We start from the raw sequence: 18649 nt of genomic DNA, 5'->3' as shown, positions 1-18649 counted from the left end.
GAAACTACTTCATTCCTTCTTGGATTCTCCACTTGCAGAGCCACAAACAGATTTATGTGGAGAGAGCTCTGCCACGGTGAAGTTCTATATTTGCTCATGTTTTCTAGCTCAAGTCTGGCTTTACTGCCTATTACAGTGTTTCGATGCTGAAACGGGTGGGGTAACTTTTCATATCGTTTGAAACTACTACATCCCCTCTTGCATTCCCCACTTGCAGAGCCATAAACGGGTTTTTGTAGAGAGAGCTCTGACACGTCCAAGTTCGACGACTGCTCATGTTTTCAGACTAGGTCTGACTCTTCGACTTACTCCAGTGTTTCAGTGATGAAACTGATGAGCCAAAGTTTTGTAGCATTTGAAAGTACTGCATCCCCTCTTGAATTCCCCACTTGCAGAGCCACAAACGGGTTTTTGTGGAGAGAGCTCTGCCACGTCAAAGTTTGATGATTGCTCATGTTTTCATACTAGGTCTGACTCTTCGGCCTACTCCAGTGTTTCAGTGCTGAAACTGATGAGACAAATTTTTGTAGCGTATGAAAGTACTGCATCCCCTCTTGCATTCCCCACTTGCAGATCCCCAAACAAATCTCTACAGAGAGAGCTCTGCCACGTAGAAGTTCAGTGTCTAATCATGTTGAACTGGAATTTAGCTCACAGTGGGGGTAACTTCAAATAAGGCTAATGCACCATGCACATAAGGCTAACAATTGTTTAGTGCCATTGGAAGATGTGATGTGATGAACAATTAATAGGGCAACTGACCAAGAACAAAAGTTGTCATTAGTTGCTGACTGAAGGCATTGTTGTCGTTGTTCATGACTGAAAATGAGAGGTGCAGCTTCACTGGGACGTGGACGAGCGGTGTTCCCACAGAAGACTGTGCAGACATTCTCTTTTCATTTGATGCTCAACACTTGTTCAAGCAGATCTGAGTCTAGCTACTTCACATTTGCTGCTCTCAACTTCATTTTGACACTGTGCCTCTCTCTGACTCCTTTCCCATCATCTTTGTTCAATCAAGTGTAGCAAAGCTCGGACGGGGGAACCTATTTTTCTTCTCGGTACATGCATGATAAATGTATGAACATGTAAACTATATGATGAACTCGCCCTTCGAGGGGTGACATATGGTCGTAACTCTTGTATGATGAAACAAGAATCTTGATTCTTGCCCAAACTCTACAATGAAAATTTTCTGAGTGACGACCATTGGGTCACCCAAAAGTCTTGAGTTCAAGATGCCTCAAGAAGGGTTTGCCCTGATGCAAAACAATGTATATGGAGCACACATCCTAAAGACAGGTTCTAATCTTTTTAAGTGAGACAAAAGGTAGGTTTACTATTTGGTCTCTAAAAAGGGTTTCTTGTTGTCCCAGTGATCACCCTCTTGAAGGCAATATGGGGGCTTGTAGGCAATGAGATGGCACGTGTCCAACTATTACTAGTCTAAGCACTCAACGAAGAGTTGGGGTTTACACAAACTTAAACCTTGACTAAAAGTCGTAAGGTAAGCTGCTAGTCCCCCTCCTAACCTAAAGCTTGTGTGCTTTAAAAAATCAAAATATGTGATGCATGAAACAATTCTATACAATGCATGAATAAAACAAAAATAAAATAAGACAAAAATGCAAAAACATAAACACATCAAATACACGAAGCTTAGTCCAATAATGTTGAAAACAATACCTTCCCCAGCGGAGTCACCATTCTGTCGCACGTAAAAAAAAATCCACGCGGCATCGGCTGGCGATTTTATCGTTATGTTGTTGATTTGATTGGTTCGTTGGAGTCACCACCTAGTAATTTATTGAGGGCTACTAGGAAACCTGATGTACTGATCTTGTCAGAGATTCACGGGAAAGGGACTGGTTGTGGTTAGGGAAGGTATTAGCACCCCTAACACACCCTACCTGAGGTAAGCTGCTTCGTGGACTTGATGTGTTTTTAAAAATAAAATTTTAGCCCAATTCTAAGGCTTTGATAAATCAGTTATTTGTTCCCAAAATATATGTAGATACATGTTCTACATTTTTATGGAAAATACAACATGATTTTTATCTGTCCTTTAGATATTTGTGCATATAAATTAAAATATTAAATTCATTTTTTTTTCTTTTGATTCAATAACATACAAAAAAATAATACACAAACACACACACATCTCTTTTTCTATTATTATTTTCTCTTTCTTTTCTTTTCTTTTTTTGTTCTTTTTGTACATCACATTACAAAATTATAAAAAAATTTAAACACTCCGTAAAAATTACATTACATAATTTAAAAATTACAAAATAGTCCCTAAACTTCAGAAATTGCAGAGAGACACTTCTGCAACTGCCTGAACAGTTCTGGAACAGTGGCGGCGCGTGGCTTCACGCGCCGTCGCTGACAATGCCCGGAAATGGGCGGATCTGCCCTGCTTTCTCCTTCTCTCTTCTCTGCCGATGGTGACCTGCAAAATCAACCAAAAACGCAACATAGGCAGTTGATTTTAGTTGTTTTTCTTTGTTGTTTTTTTTAGATCTGTTCTCGGGTTCTTCTCCCGGATCTGTCCCGTTCGGGTCTGCTGCTATGGATTTCATCTCCTTCTCCTCTGCTTCGGGCGGCGCTGCTGGCTGATGGTGGATCTGTGGCCGGGCATGGAGATCGGAGGAGAAGCTATCGTGGCCGGCTGTTTTGGGGAGGAGCTGCTGCTATTGTGGTGCTCGCTGGAGGCCGGCGTTGATGGTCTTCCTTCGCTGCTGTTGTTCGTGGGTCTAGCTGCTGGAGCTGGGTCGGCCGAGAGAGGGAAAAACGGTGGTCGGTCGAGAGAGCCGGAAGAAGAAGGAAGGTGCTGGGAGCAGGGGAGTGAGCGGCCGAGAGGGGGCAAGGTTCCAACGGCGGTTCTGGCTTGTTTTGGGATGAGGGGAAGTGACTGTGAGAGGGGGATCTGTTTGGTTTGTCTTTGGCAAAAATATGGTGCTGGCCGAGAGGTTGTGTGCAGAGGAAAGGGGCTGTGTGGAGTCTGCGGGTGGCTGGTTTGTGGGCAGCGGCTGGTGGAGATGGGTGAAGAGAAAAAAACAACGGGTCCAAGCTGGGGGGTCCGATGGCTGCTTGGAGAAGAAAATGAGGGGGAGGCGACTCGTTTGGCCAAGTGAAGAGGATAGGGATGACCAGGGAAGGAGATGGTCTGGTCTGGTTTCTGTTTGGATCAGGGGGGGTGAGCGGCGGCTCCTCCTGGGTGAGGGAGAAGAAAAGTTCAGCCTTTTTTAGGGTTTTTTCATTTTTTGTGTTGCCTCCCCTTCATTGCAAAATTACCCCCTCTTTTATGTGTGTTGAAGGCTGCTATATATAGGCAAAATATTGTTTGGGCCTCAAAATTGGTCCCTCAACTTTCCTTTTTTTTTGTAAATTTTGATTTTTCTTATTTTTTTTATATTTTTTGAAAACGAGCAATATCAACGTCGACTTAAATGAGGAAAATCAATGATTTTAAAAATAACGCGTGAAAAGTCGAACGCGTTCAAAAACCTTTGAAAACTTAAATTCTTTTTTAGACGACGTTGAAAATGCTAAAAACGATGCAAATATATTAAAAACGTATTTTTTTTTGGATTTTCATTGTTTTTCGCTATTTTTGGATTTTCCAAAAATTTTATAAAAAAGGTGGGTCAAAAATTGGGTAAAAACAAATTAAATAAATTTTTTTAGACTATTGGTATTCATCATCGGTTAATTTGTCCTATACTCATGAACAAAATGGCACTGTTGAACGTCGTCATCCACATATTGTCGAAACTGGCCTAACCCTTTTAGGCCAGTGTAGTACCCCATTGCGATTTTGGAACTATGCTTTTGAATCATCAGTCTACCTTATTAATTGCATGCCTACTCTTGTTCTCTAAAATTCATCTCCGTTTGAGTGTCTGTTTCGACGCACTCCTGATTATAAATTCCTATGTACTTTTGGGTGTCTTTGTTTTCCCTTTTTGCGTCCATATCATGCTCATAAATTAGATTTCCGGTCTTCTCCTTGTGTGTTTTTAGGTTATAGCTCATCCCATCTTGGTTATCGTTGTCTTGACTTAGAGTCTAATTGTATTTATGTCTCCTGTCATGTTTGTTTTCATGAAAATGTTTTTCCTTTTATGAAGTCTGAACAGGTAACATCCTTACCGGTACCTCCCACCCCACCTACCTATCTTCCATCCTTGAACCTTCCTCCATCCTTTCAACCTAACACTTACCAAACCGGCCCCAACCACCACCCAATTCTGCCCTCTGCCGCACCCCACCAGACTACCCCTTTGCCCATAGATTCTGCCACCCCTGCATCACCATCCCACACTACCATACTGTCACCATATGCTTGTCTTTCCAATGATCATTGTGTAGGAATAGGTTCTCCATCACCGGATGCGCATGTTCTCAGGTCTACTGCAACAGAGCAACCAGGTTCTGCAGTAGATCATCCCGATTCTGCAGCAGCTTCACCAGTGTCTGCAGTGCAGACCAGTCCCTCTACTGCTTCTCCAGCTGGTCTGCAGCTCTGTGTAGACCTCTCCTCATATCCTCTTCAGCATCTTCTAGGTACATGTCACACTTCTCCATGCCCAGCTGCTCGACAACATCCCATGGTTCTTTGTCCAAGGCAGCCTAAGACAACGCTGTCCACAGCCACTGCCGCAGCTTCTACTGTCTCCTTTAGCCAAGTAGTTTCTCCTCCCTCTCATGAGCCACTTGTTTTTAATGATGCTAATAGATATGAGGCGTGGTATAGTTCTATGCGTGAGGAAATTCAGGCCTTACACGCAAACAGAACTTGGACCTAAGTGTCGTTTCACCCCTCTATGAATGTTGTTGGTAGTCGGTGGGTATACAAGATTAAACGCAGATCTGATGGAAGCATCGAGAGGTATAAGACGTGTCTGGTTGCTAGAGGTTTCACTCAGCAAGAAGGTATTGATTACTCTGAAACCTTTAGTCCAGTCATCAAACAGGCGACCGTCAGATTAGTCTTCTCCATTGCAGTTTCGTGTGGTTGGAAAATTCATCAGCTTGATATCCATAATGTCTTCCTCAATGGTGTTCTTGACGAGGAGGTCTACATGAAACAACCTTCAGGTTTTGTTGATTCTGCTCTCCTCTCTCATGTGTGCCGATTGCATAAATCTCTATATGGTTTAAAACAAGTTGCACGGGCTTGGTACATGTCTGAATGATTTCCTGTTATCTATTGGTTTTCGTGCCTCTAAGGTGGATACCTCATTGTTTATGTTCTTTGTTGGTGCTGATATTTGTTATCTTTTGGTTTACGTTGATGATATTCTGCTTAAGGGTAGTAACTCTCTTTTGCTCCAACGCCTCATTCAGCTACTGAGCTCAGAATTTAAGCTTCGCGACTTGGGTTTTGTTCATTATTTTTTGGGTATTGAGGTTCAGTCTACTAGTATGGGTCTTATGCTCCGACAACATAAATATATACTTGACATCCTCACTCGGGCTGGTATGTTATCTTGCAAACATGTTGATACTTCTATCTTTACATCCAAAGCTACCATTATGCCCGATCCATTTTTTTTCTGATGTTACTCGCTTTCGTCAAATTATAGGTGCTCTTCAGTATCTCACTTTTACACGCCCAGATATTTGCTTTGTTGTTAACAGAGTCTGTCAGTTTATGCATACTCCTACAGATTCTCATTGGGCTGCCATGAAACGCATCTTGCGTTATCTTCGGGGTACGACATCACATGGCTTACATATTACTCATAGTTCTTCTTTTGCCTTACATGGTTTTACAGATGCAGATTGGGCAAGCAGTGTTAAGGACAGAAAATCTACCTGTGGTTACCTTGTGTTTTTTGGTCAGACGCCGATTTGATGGAAATCTGGTAAGCAACACACAGTTGCTCGCTCTTCTACTGAAGCTGAGTACAAAGCCTTAGCTGATAGCACTGCTGAGGTTATCTGGCTTCAGTACTTATTAACAGATCTCCAGATTCTGTCTACTTCTACTCCTATTATCTGATGTGACAACCTTGATGCCACTTATTTGTCTATGAATCCTGTTTTTCATGCTCGCACAAAACATGTTGAGGTTGATTATCATTTTGTCCGAGATAGAGTTGCAAAGAAGGATATTCAGATTCATTTTATTTCCTCCCAGGATCAACTTGCCGATGTCTTCACTAAGCCACTTCTTACTTCTTCGTTTACTACTTTTCATTTCAAGCTTCCAGTTGATCCTCCACCTTCAGCTTTAGGGGGCATATTATAGAATGTACTTATATAAGAAATATTGTATATAGAAAATATTGTAGACATACTCTTGTGTGGTAACCTCCACCATTACTATTGTATATTGCCCTACATATATATATATAAAGGGTTGGCTAACCATTAGGTTAAGCCTCCTAATTATTCTCAATTGATTGGAACCTCCTTTGTGTGTGGTTTTTAGTTGAGTAATAAAAAAAGTTTATACTATACTTGTTTGAAATACCATTTGTGGATCCTCTAACCTTGACAATTATTTTATCCTTGTTTAATCATTATATCAATATCACATCTTAAAGCTTTCTTCAACTCCTTTTCTGTTATTATCTATTTCTTTATTTGTAGTTTATACAATTAACCTCCTTGTGGTTCGACCCCGACCTTGTTGGGTTATTTATTACTTCAACACTCCTACACTTGGGAGAAGACATCAACTCTTTGGTCGTGTCACAAAGAAAGAAAAGGAAAGGAAAGGAAAGAAGAAGGAGAAGGGAGGAAACATAAAAAAGAAAGGAATAAGAAGGGAAAAAAGGGCATCACCGCCTAACTTCCTCGTTGCTGCCATAAGAACTGCATTGAGCCACCATCAATAATAGCACCACCACCATAAAAAAACAGAAGAAGAGACAGAGCAGCGCGGGAACAGAAACAAAAAGAAGAAGCAACATAGCAATAGAAGAGAAAAGAGGAGGAACCGCCGCTTGCTGCCACAACACCGCCACCATGAATGAGAGCACCTCACCATGAGGTCAGTCCCTTTTCTTCTTCTTCATCTTCTTCCCCTTTTTCTGTTGCTTAACCCCTTCTACGCTCCACTTTTATGCTAATGAATAGTGGAGAGTGAATTCTCCACTGTTCATGTAGCATGTGAACAGTGGAGAGCCATTATTTGGTCCAGCCCAAGTCAAAATAATTGGGTCAAGTCGGGTCCGGTAAAAAAAAATCCAAAAAATCTAAAAAATCCTTTCAAAAATTTGTAATTTTCCCGTGTATTTTTCTAATCAATTTTTCTTAATATTGGTTTATATTTTATAAAGTAAAGATACAAATTCAATATTAAAATACTCGATTTTCACTGAAACATTACAAAAATATTACTGATAAGGGAATTTTTAGCATGTATATTTTCCATTATTCATGCTTGATTTTGAAATATTTTGGTGGTGTTGCACAAGTTAATTAGAATTTTGGATCTCTGTTTGAACTATTGACTTTGTGGGAAATTAATGTGTTTTCAGATACTAGATTACTTAATAGGTAGAATCCGATAGTAAAACTGAACATTCATTGATTTTAGGCTGCAAAGGAAGTTATACAACTCAGTTCCAAGCGTTCGTCACCATTTTCAAATATCTGAAAAGAAGATCTACAAAACATATGAAGGACATAGAACTCAGTTTTATTGTTTTGAAGCTCAAAGAGCGAGTCGAATAATAGAGATTGAATCAAACCCGAACATCAAAGGCACTTCAAAGGTTTTCATGGGTTATGGCCCATATCTCGAGTCTTAGGGGTCCAAAAATTGCAAGATCAATGTCGTTGGAAAGAAGATTCAATTTTCTAGAATTTCTCCAGAAATATAGATCTTTGAATTCACATGTTTTCTACTTCAAATCTAGCCCGCAATATCCAGATAGGAAGGAATACGAAACATAGAAGGAAACTTTCTTCTTTCCATCTGGGAGTAAAAAGGCCAAAATATAAAAGAGAAAAAGAGGGATCAGCTAGGGTGACGAAGAGACATAGTGAGAGGTTAGAAGACACTAAAAAGAAGAGAGGAGGCGGCACAAAAAGGGAGTGAAAAATAGAGAAAAACAGAGGGGGTTGAAAATCAGAGAAGATTGGAAGATACCTAGCTATTCTACTGTCATTCTCTACTTGTGAGTGATGTTCATCATATCAATTTTATTTCTCTTTAATTTAACTATGGAGTAGACTTTTATTCTGGGATTTTTTATGTAACCTTACTATGAATATGTGAACGACTTCTTTGATTGAATTATTACATTAGATGTTGAGTATTTCATTCTATACTTAATGCTTGTGTATGTTTGGCCAACATCTGCATGATTTGAAATTCAATTTGAGAGAGAGAAGTGATAATTGTTTTGGCCATTGTTTGAAATACCTTAAGAAATCTATAGGATAGAGATATCCTAGGAAATTTTGTAATCATTAAAGGTTTTATGATATTTAATAAATTTAGACAAGTTCAAAAATTTCATAGAGTATATGAAGTTTGCTTGTCAAAATAATTCATTGATACTTAAGAGAGATTAGTGTTTAAATTAGAAAAAACCTAATTATCAATACTAGGAGTAATTAATTCAATTGAGAAAGTTCACATAGGAATAGTTACGGTAAGTCAAAAATCCTAAATTAATAGAATTTAATTTAATAAAATTTAATCAGTTGATTATTTGTCTTTAATCATTAATTTTTGTTTCGTAAACTATCTCATTCGATTCCTCAAATAGATCATAATTTAAAAGAATTTGGTAATTAATAGTAATTTTTACAAATCCTTGTGGGACGATACTCTGCTCATTATTTTTTTACTTGTTGTGATTCGTGCACTTGTGAAATTAATCAACAATTACACAGAAAAAAAAGTTATTTTTATGCATACGGCCAAGTCTCTAAAAGATTAAAAAAAATCACATTGTATTTTCATACAACAAAAAAATTCAAACAAACATGTGTTAGTATATATTTTGACTTCAATAACCAGTTTATTAAAATCTTGAGAACTAGGCCAATATTTCAAAAATACTAAAAATATTATGTTTTCTTTTAGTTTCTGAGATTTCAAATTTATACGTAAAATATATTTCCGATACTAAAAAGGTAATTCTTTTATAGATATTAGAACGGTTAGGCTTTTGTATTATAAAATAAAAATCTTCTTACTGATGAGGACTTGCCTTAAACTTTAGACATGCCAACAATTAGAAAACACAATAACACCTTTGTTTTTTATCAGACAATTAAACAATGTAGTTTATCTTAGGTAAGGTGTATTTGATGTGCTAATACCTTTCTTTTACACAACCAGTTCTCGTACTCGATCTCTAAGACCAGTTAGGATTTATAGTCACCAAAATACTAGGTGGCGACTTCAATTCCCTCTTTCCACGAATAAAAGATAAGAATTCCTTGTCTCCCTTATTTCCCGATACTTAAAACCATAAGGTGGACAGTCAACTTGACGTTGCACATGTGCGACAAGCACAACCATCACCACGCCAAACCAATTGGTTACTACCTCCAGCAGCTCCTCATGCATCGTTGAGTGTTGCAGCAACCATTAGAGAGCCCAAAAGAATACTATAGAGAGAAATGGATTTGTGAAAAAAAGAAATAAATTGATTGTGCATGTTTGAGATTTCTTTTGTTTGCAGGTAACAAACAAAAAATCGCTGCCAAGATAAGAAGAAAAGGAAGAAGAAGCAATCCTCGATCCACCTATTTCTTGTCTTCACTTCACTGGTGACAACACGTTATTCCATTCACCATAAGTGGTGGTGGTGTGTGAGACCCCGCACCGCCACTATTCCTGCAACTTGGAAGCTTCATAGCATTGTTCCTGAATTTTTAACAATTTCTCTAGATTAATTTAAATAGTAATCTCATTTAAAAAATAAATAAATATCTTTACCATTCGATATCACTAACAATTCGATAATACATGGCACATATGGGTACCACATCAAAAACGTTATAATACAATAGGAGGGGTTGAATCTGTTCCTAGTTTTATATAAAAATAAATAAATCACACAGTACTCCCATTTAAAAAAATAAATAAATAAAACAAACCAATGGAAAAGTAATGGAAAAGGATGACAACTCACTAAAAGAAAGCTAACTGACCGAGTAGGCTAAAGGTTTTGGAAATATAGGGTTTAAGAAAAAATTAATGTTCAAATTAAAGGTCCCCTACAAAGAAACAGCGAGCTCATCGCTGAGAACCATCATCACATTTGTTCACAGAGGAAAAACGAGTTTCATTGTATCAAACCAATAATTTTCTTTCTCGTTATTTTAAAGTATCATTATTTTTACTCTTTCAAACCTAGAAACTGAAAGAAAATAATATAAGAGTCCAGCATATTTTGGGCTGTAAACAAATATATTGCATTTAAAAATGTACGTACGGTTGGCTTTCGTAAATGTTGCCAGTATTGAAGCTTATTTTGGCTTTGCAATGGGAGACAATTTTTTATTCCTAGCTTGATATTGATTGATTTTGCAGAACAAAGTTGATGCATAGCATTGAGCTCATTGCTATCAACTTCTACAATTTTATTTTATCAAATCAAATAATAATAATAATAAGCAAAGAGTGCAATGAAAGCGTATGAATAGCAATTTATGAACAATACAATGAATGTTTTCCCTTTCAATTTATTATATATGCAAGTTGAAGTACAATAAGCGGGGTGGTTTTCCCTTTCAGATTTTTTGTGAAACTGTGTCAGAGACGGTGCAGTGGCAGTGTACCAAAAAACCACCTGACATGTGCAATATCCTTGTTGGAAGATCATACATGAAGTTGATTGGATTAACAAGGATACATAATTTAATCCAAAAACTTGGTCCTAAATCCAATTGGGCAAGAGCTAGCTAAGTAAAACCTGCAAGGAAGAATTCTGTTTCTACAAAATTCAGCTTGTCTGTGCTTGGATACTTAGCTTAAAAGATGAATAGAATATTTCTGAGCTCGAATTTACGCTGTTCTTCCGGGAAACAGGTTACAGTGAAATAAAAAATTGCAGGTTGACAAAATCTTACGTTTACTAAAGAATTATTATCCAGTGACATCAACGTTCAATCTATATTTCTTTTTTTGTGGATAGAATCAATCGAAGGACAGCTAATGAATCCTAGAGGAACAGCTAATGAAGCCAAAACCAGCAGCGGGAAAACAAAGGCCAGACAAAACCTAGCTTACTAAGGCAACAAATCTCTGGGTGTATATATGTATTCATCGTGCACCAAATGATCTCTCACAACAAATTAGCGGACTGAAGAAGCTGCGAGACTCTTTCCCTCCATCGACAGAGTGCACAATCAGATCCGAAGGAGATGATCACAGAGCCACTCTTGAGCAGCCCGAAGGGTGGCATAAGAGCCTTGTTTTTCATCATAGGTATTTAATACACTTTCAGCAACATGCACGCAGACGCATATATTATGAGCAGCAGGTTACGTGGCAGCTTATATATATTACTCTTCAAGTAATGTGGTTTAAATTAATGTTTTGACAGCAAATGAGGCACTGGAGAGGCTAGCAAGTTTTGGGCTATCAACAAATATGATACTGTATTTGACTAGAGAGTATGGTATGGATGCAGCTAGCGGTGCCCAAATACTCTTCCTCTACTCAGCTGCTGGGAATTTCATGCCAATTATTGGGGCTTTTCTTGCTGATACATATGTGGGTCGATACCCCATGATCGGCTTTGGATGTATTGCGAGCCTTCTGGTAACATTATTTCTTTCCAACTTTGCATCATCTCTCTTGTCTTTCTATTTTTCTCCCTTCTGTTTGTCACAAACACAATCATGTGTCCGGCCAACGGATCTATGGCTTAGTGGCGATTCTCTCACAAACAAAAGTAGTAATTAATCTCAAAGGGGAAAAAAAGGACAATTAATCTTGTGTTGTATATACGCTAGAATCATTATTTTGTTAGGTTAGTAGGTACCAATTGACTAGACTCCCACCTTGTAGTAGAGATTTACTGGGAAAACGTACATATAATAATATGTTTTAGATTTAATATAAAATTATTCTTGCACACACACATATATATATTATTACTGGATGATTAATTCCTTTTAATATAGCTGATGAAAACAACAATATCTTTTATTATTATATTTCTGAATATTTTATAAATAATGAGATATCTGCATATGGATGGACCCATAGCTTGTTTCGGAAGCCAATCTCACAAGAATTAATAAACAAGTAACAAGCTATATATCGTGGATAAAACTTGGGAAAATATATAGTTATCCATCCTCACACACCCACGCACGCACATATATATATCAACATGTTTAATTATATCTATTTTATTCTTTAATCCTTTTATAAAAATCTTCAACAAGACCTGTTATCATGTGTTGTCCAAATTGGCAAATCTTCATCACACACACACACTAAAGTTGTTTGCACTTCTCTAATTAATACGAGGTTGAAGTTTAGAAGAATGAAAAAAAACTTTCTCAAAACTTTGGAACATATCAAAATATTAACCGGAATCAAATAAATGTGCAGGGAATGGTTCTATTGTGGTTGACAACAATAATTCCTGGGGCAACGGTGCCTTCTTGCGCCCACTTTAGTAGCAGATGCAGTAACGACGCGACGACACCACAGCTTTTGTTTCTATATTTTTGCTTAGGCCTTATGTCTATCGGAGCTGGTGGCATAAGATCATGCTCCCTGGCCTTTGGTGCTGATCAACTGAGCAAGAGGGACAGCCTTAAACATGCTGGAATATTAGAGAGCTTCTTCAGTTGGTACTATGTTACATCCTCAGCTTCTGTATTTATTTCCATGACTTGTATAGTTTACATTCAAGACACCATGGGCTGGAAGGTGGGTTTCGGAGTTCCTGTGGTTCTCATGATCCTGTCAACTCTTTCGTTCTTCTTGGCTTCTCCCATTTATGTCAAGCCAAAGGCTAAGGCAAGCTGGCTCATCGGATTTGCTCGAGTTCTCGTGGCCTCCTTTAGAAAGAGAAGGATTGAATTATCTTGGCTAGACACGGATGAGCTGTATCATCATAGGAAGGGATCCGCGCTTGTCGTGCCAAGTGAAAGAATAAGGTAATTAACCTACCTGTGAAGCACTTGTATAATAAGGTAATTTTATATATGATAGTTCCTATAAGGATTTCCTTAATTTTGTCTTATCTTGTCTTAGGTTTCTAAACAAAGCCTGTGTTATTAAGAATCCTGAAGAAGACTTGATGCCAGATGGCAGAGCTTCAGATCCATGGAGTCTTTGTACAGTAGATCAAGTAGAAGAGCTGAAAGCACTAATAAAGGTAATCCCAATATGGTCGACAGGGGTGTTGGTGTCTGTAAATGTCTGTCAAAACTCTTTCCTATTACTCCAGGCATCCACTATGAACCGACATATCACTTCGAAATTTGAAATTCCTGCTGGATCATTCTATGCATTTCTGTTGCTCTCTGCAACAATGTGGATTGCTCTCTACGATCGCGTAATCATCCCTCTAGCATCAAAGGTCAGGGGAAAACCAACACGTCTTGGCTTGAAACAGAAAATAGGGATTGGGATTCTGGTCTCGGCTGCTTCCATGGCAGTACTGGCAATTACAGAGAGGGTGCGACGAGAAACTGCAATCAGGGAAGGAATTTCAGATATTCCTGACGCGGTTACGCACATGTCTGCAATGTGGTTATTGCCATTCTATTTCTTACTTGGATTTTCTGAGGCTATGAATGGTGTTGGACTGAATGAGTTCTTCTACACTGAATTGCCTAAAAGCATGTCTAGCGTGGCCTCGAATCTTTTTAGTATCGGACTGTCTGCTGCAAGCTTGGTGGCCAGTTTTATAGTAAGTAATGTTCGTGGGTTTATTAGTGAAGCAAATCAAGAGAGTTGGGTTCCAAGCAACATCAACAAAGGACATTATGATTACTATTACTGGCTGCTTTATAGTTTGGGTTTTGCTAACTTCATTTATTATCTTGCTTGTAGCAAGGCTTATGGTCCTTGTAAGGGGGGACAAAGGAGCATTACTGGAGATGCTAGGGAAGGATTGATTGATGATGATGATGATGTAGTTTAAGTTAACGTTCAGGATCTTTGTGTGTTCGTGCTTACCATATACAGTAAGATAGATGTGTTAGTGAGAGAACTATGAGGTTATTGCTTCATATAGACCTTGAAAGATGGTTTTAGAAATTTTCAAGATAGTTTGTTCATTCTTCATTTTTCACAATATCCTGGTATTTTATCTGTAAGCAAGAAAGAATATATTATATATATATTAGCTGATTCATTTTTACATTTTCAGTTAGCAAGAAAACTAAATAAACATATTACTAGCCTTACACCAACACTCCCCCTCATGCTACTACATATTTATTACTAAGGCAAACAGAGGTAGACCGGGGGACTGAGAGCAAACAGAGAGAACAAGGGGACGAACAGAAAAACACAGGGGGGACAAAAAAAACAGAAGACAAAGGAGGAAACAACAAAGACGAATAGAAAAACATAGAAGACGGAGACGAGCATAGACAAGAACTAACTTCAGAGAAAAAAAAAACGAAAGAAAAGAAGCAGAAACAGAGGAACTAAAGCCAGAAAAGAAGAGAGAGAACGAAAAAGCAAAAAGAAAACAAAAACAGAGAGAGGACGAACGAAAACCAGAAAAAACACAGAGGGGACGAGAGAGAGACAAAACGTGAGAAAACGAAGACAAGAAAAAGAAGGGACAAAGAGCAGAAAGGAAGTGGAAAAGAGAAGCTTCGCCCAGCACCTGCAGGTTCTTGTTCAAAGTCTCTGCAAACCAGGTAAGCTTTCGTTTTCCCCGTTTTGCATTTTCATTACATAGTTGCTGAAGTACGCGTGCATGAACAGTTCACATACACCTGAGAAAAAGAAAAGGGTCGTTTACTGGCATGGGCCAGGAACGGGCTGGGCCGCTAGATCTAGCCCAATTTATATCGGTTGAGGTGGACATGGTCTCTAAAAAACAAAAAAACATTGGGGCTAGGGTGGGCCTGGGCCTCAAGCCTGGCCATCTCAATATTCTTTATTTTATTCTCTTCTATTTTAATATCTAGCCAAATGAGAAATTCCAAAAAAAGTTTGGAATACCCTACGTGTTTTTTGCTACGTAATATTTACCAACATCAAAGTTGGAAGTATCCATTGTTGAATATTCACTAACGCCAGAGTTAGGAATAGTACAAGTATACCATAGGTAGCATAGTATAACAAATCCTTAGCAATTTAAGACAAAACTAGCAATACAATCTACCTTAAGTAGGACGTTTAAGGAGTGATAACATCTTTTCTTTTGCATAACCAATCTTGTATCATAGAATCTCTGTTGATCAATTAGGGTTCCTAATGATCATAATACTAGGCGTCGACTCCTTAAACAAGACATTTTCCCCCAAGAACAACATGCTAGAAAATCTGTTCTTTCTTCGCCAAATTTTGAATTTTTAAAGGTTGTCGCGATGTCGAGCACGACAAAATGACAACTCCGTATGGGAACTCTAGGACTAAGCTTTGCCTTTTGTTTGTTAATTGCTAAAAACGTTTGTCGTGTTGTGGTTTTTTACTATGAATTTTTATTTTATTTCTACACCTTTATCATGCATAATTATTCATTCATCGTGCACATATTGAATATAGATTTGTGCCTTTACGCGCCACTCATTTCATTTTAAATATTTGCTATATGAACTTTAAATTAAGTGGGGAAGTAACGGTACCCCGATGACTTTAGCCTGTGTAAGACTCATGAAACCATCCAGTTCTTTATTGATTATTTACTGGATAGTGGTTGGTATGCCAATCCGATATTATTTAAGGCCTTTATCTTCACGTTACTTATAAGCCTGATATCGACCTTTGGAGGATGATCATTGGGACAACGAGAGACCCCTTCTTAGAGACCAAGTAGTAAACCTACCCCTTGTCTCACGTAAAACAATTAGAACTTGCATTTAGGTATGCACCCTATACATCGTCTTCCATCAAAGCTAGCCCTTTTTTAATCATCTTGAATTCAGGACTTACAAGTGACACAATGACCGTCACTCAGGGAATTTCTGTTGTAGAGTTCGAGCAAGAATCAAAATTCTTGTTTCATCATGCAAGAGTTATGACCATATATCATCCCTTAAAGGGCGAGTTCATCATATAAAAACATGCACATACATTTATCATGCTTGCCCCAAGGTTGAAACATAGGTTCCCCCACCTGAGGTTTACTGCACTGGACCGAGAAAAAGATGGAAAATAAAGAAAGGGATCAGATAGTGGCTCATTATCAAAAGAAAATTGAAAGCATCAAAGGTGAAATAGCTAGACTCATAAATCTGCTTGAACAAGTGTTGCGCTTCAAGAATACAAAGGGAATGTTTGCACAACCTCCTGTGGAAACACTGTTAGTCTGTGTCCCATACAAAGGAAAAATAATTAATTAACTCTTCTACACAGCACTCCACTAGCAGCGGTCACAACATCGAAGCTGCACATTCTCTTTTTCATTTCAGTCATGAACAACAAGAACAACGCCTTCAGTCATCAAAGAAAGACAACCTCCTTTCTTGTTCAACTGCATCGTTAGTTGTTCATGGTGTCTACATCTCCTTCCAGTAGCATCCAATAGCTGTCAACCTTCTATGCCATGAGTTGGGGCCTTCTTTCTAGCCATTTCCATCGTGAACTCCATTTTAGTCCAGCAACGCAACATGTGGGTCTGAAAAAACAAGAGTATACATTGAACTTCAATAGAGTAGAGCTCCTTCTATAAAGATCCGTTGGTGGCTTTACTACTAGGGAATCTAAGAAAAAATGTAGTGGTTTCATATCATCTATAATTTTCTCTTACTAGTATCAACATTAAAATACAGAAGTAAGGAGAAGATACAGACTTGATCTGAAAAACAAGAAGAAGATTGAAACTTCAACATAATAGAACTCCCTCTACATGTGTCTGTTTGTTGCACTGTCAATAAGGAATTGAAAAGGAGATAGAGGAGTTTCAGATTCATCAGGTTCTCCTCTAGTAGAGACAGTGTGTGATTCCATACGTCGGTAATGGCGGTGCTGCATGGTTTCATGCATTGCCAAAATTACCTAACAACCTTATAAGGTTTCCAACAGTGCCTAGAAAACCACAACCACCTTGGAAGATTGACAAGAGGTTGTGATTATTGCCGAAAGAATTGAACAAGCTAGCAAGATGGGAAATATTGAAGGTCTTATCGTGGATTCCAGAATAATGATCAGAAGATGACTCTTAAGTGGGAAACCTTAGTTTTATGATCCAGTCAAGTCTCGTTGTAGCACAACTCATCAAGTTCCTTTGTCAAGAGTGACATCCCTTCGCCAATCAAGTTCATCTACCAGCATCTGTTAGATTTTGGACTTATTGCCTTGACTTCATGAAATCTCATGCAACCCCATTTGCTAGGTGGTATAATCCAGATAAGAGATGTGAATATGTCCTGGGCCATTTAATTGAATAGTTACAAAAATTTCAAGAATTGAGTCCTGAAGTTGGTGAGCAAGAGGCGAATTGAGTCTTAGCAGACACAGCAAATGCCAAAAGTCAACACCAGAAAAAAAAAAAAAACAGTAAGCTATAAACATGTTTTCTGGTGTCTATGATAAAGCCTCTAGTATTTTCAAATGATTAGATTGGTTATTCATCAAATCAAAAGTTGGATTTGTATTATGATCCATGTCAAGAGAATTCTGATTGTTGAGATTAACATGGTTATATGTCATTTTCTTTATAAAGACACCAATAGAAAAAGAGCTGATGAATAATTGATGTTGATCCTAGGTCTTTGAAACCCTCAAAACACCCTTTGAATATGTGAATTTTCCTTTCTTTCATAGACATGAACCATGGCCTGCATTTCATGCTTTCAAAAGCCCTTTTTCATTAAGTAAGCAATTTGAATTGATAAATGGTGCTCTTAAAACTTGAAAAGCTTTTCTATAAGACTCATAGCTTCATGAATTAAGTTATTGGTTGTTATATATGCTGATAAAATAGGTGCTCAAAAGAAACAACATTTCTTGATAAAGCCTCCAGTTTTAATTTTTAAAAAGTCACGGAAGGTCACCTCATCACTACTATCAAAAATGTATCCAAGATCAGAGATTAAAATGGACACAAAAACCATAGAAAAGTTATTTTAATCTCACAACAAGTCAATTTCTATTTTCAAAATACAAGATAATCAAAGGACTACATGTATTTAATGGTGTGTGTTGGGTCTTTGACCAAACAAGATTGATTTTCAAAAATACTTTTTAAAAACAGACATCTCTTTGATGTTATTTCAATTATTAGACTTGAATAGATATATGATCTTTGAAATGTGAGAGCTGATTTTAGCACAATAAATATTGTCAAATAAGAACACACATTGATAGAGTTTGTAAAATTCTTGATAGAGCTAACATTGACACTTCTTGCTCATCCTTGAAAAGCTGACCACCTAGGGGCAATACACTGGACCCTGAGAAAAAAAACAAATAGTATTCAGATTAGCTGACAAAAAAAAGAAGATAATCAAATGGTGAATCAGTGAAGTCCATCAAAGCTATGATGACAAGTGCCTTTTGATGATAGATAAAAAAAAT

At 37.9% G+C, this 18649-nt stretch overlaps 1 protein-coding gene across 1 annotated transcript; it reads left to right on the top strand.

Annotated features, from left to right (window-relative positions):
* The first annotated feature begins 11162 nt into the window (after positions 1–11162).
* On the top strand, positions 11163–14320 carry LOC133674287 (protein NRT1/ PTR FAMILY 1.2-like). The gene is made up of 4 exons (XM_062095333.1): positions 11163–11410; positions 11529–11746; positions 12548–13101; positions 13199–14320. Exons 1-4 carry the CDS (start codon positions 11347–11349, stop codon positions 14091–14093), a joined length of 1731 nt encoding a protein of 576 aa, XP_061951317.1. The 5' UTR covers positions 11163–11346; the 3' UTR covers positions 14094–14320.
* The last annotated feature ends 4329 nt before the right edge of the window (positions 14321–18649 follow it).

This window comes from Populus nigra, chromosome 15, assembly GCF_951802175.1.
Source record: "Populus nigra chromosome 15, ddPopNigr1.1, whole genome shotgun sequence".
In the NCBI taxonomy this organism is placed as follows: Eukaryota; Viridiplantae; Streptophyta; class Magnoliopsida; order Malpighiales; family Salicaceae; genus Populus; species Populus nigra.
Note: the sequence above shows the minus strand (reverse complement) of the source record. Positions and strands in the feature narration are given on the sequence as shown.

Coding starts and splice junctions, on each gene's coding strand:
- LOC133674287 (XM_062095333.1), top strand. CDS start 11,347: ATGATCACAGAGCCACTCTTGAGCAGCCCGAAGGGTGGCATAAGAGCC. Junction 11,411..11,528: donor AGCCTTGTTTTTCATCATAG/GTATTTAATACA, acceptor ATGTTTTGACAG/CAAATGAGGCACTGGAGAGG. Junction 13,102..13,198: donor GTGCCAAGTGAAAGAATAAG/GTAATTAACCTA, acceptor ATCTTGTCTTAG/GTTTCTAAACAAAGCCTGTG.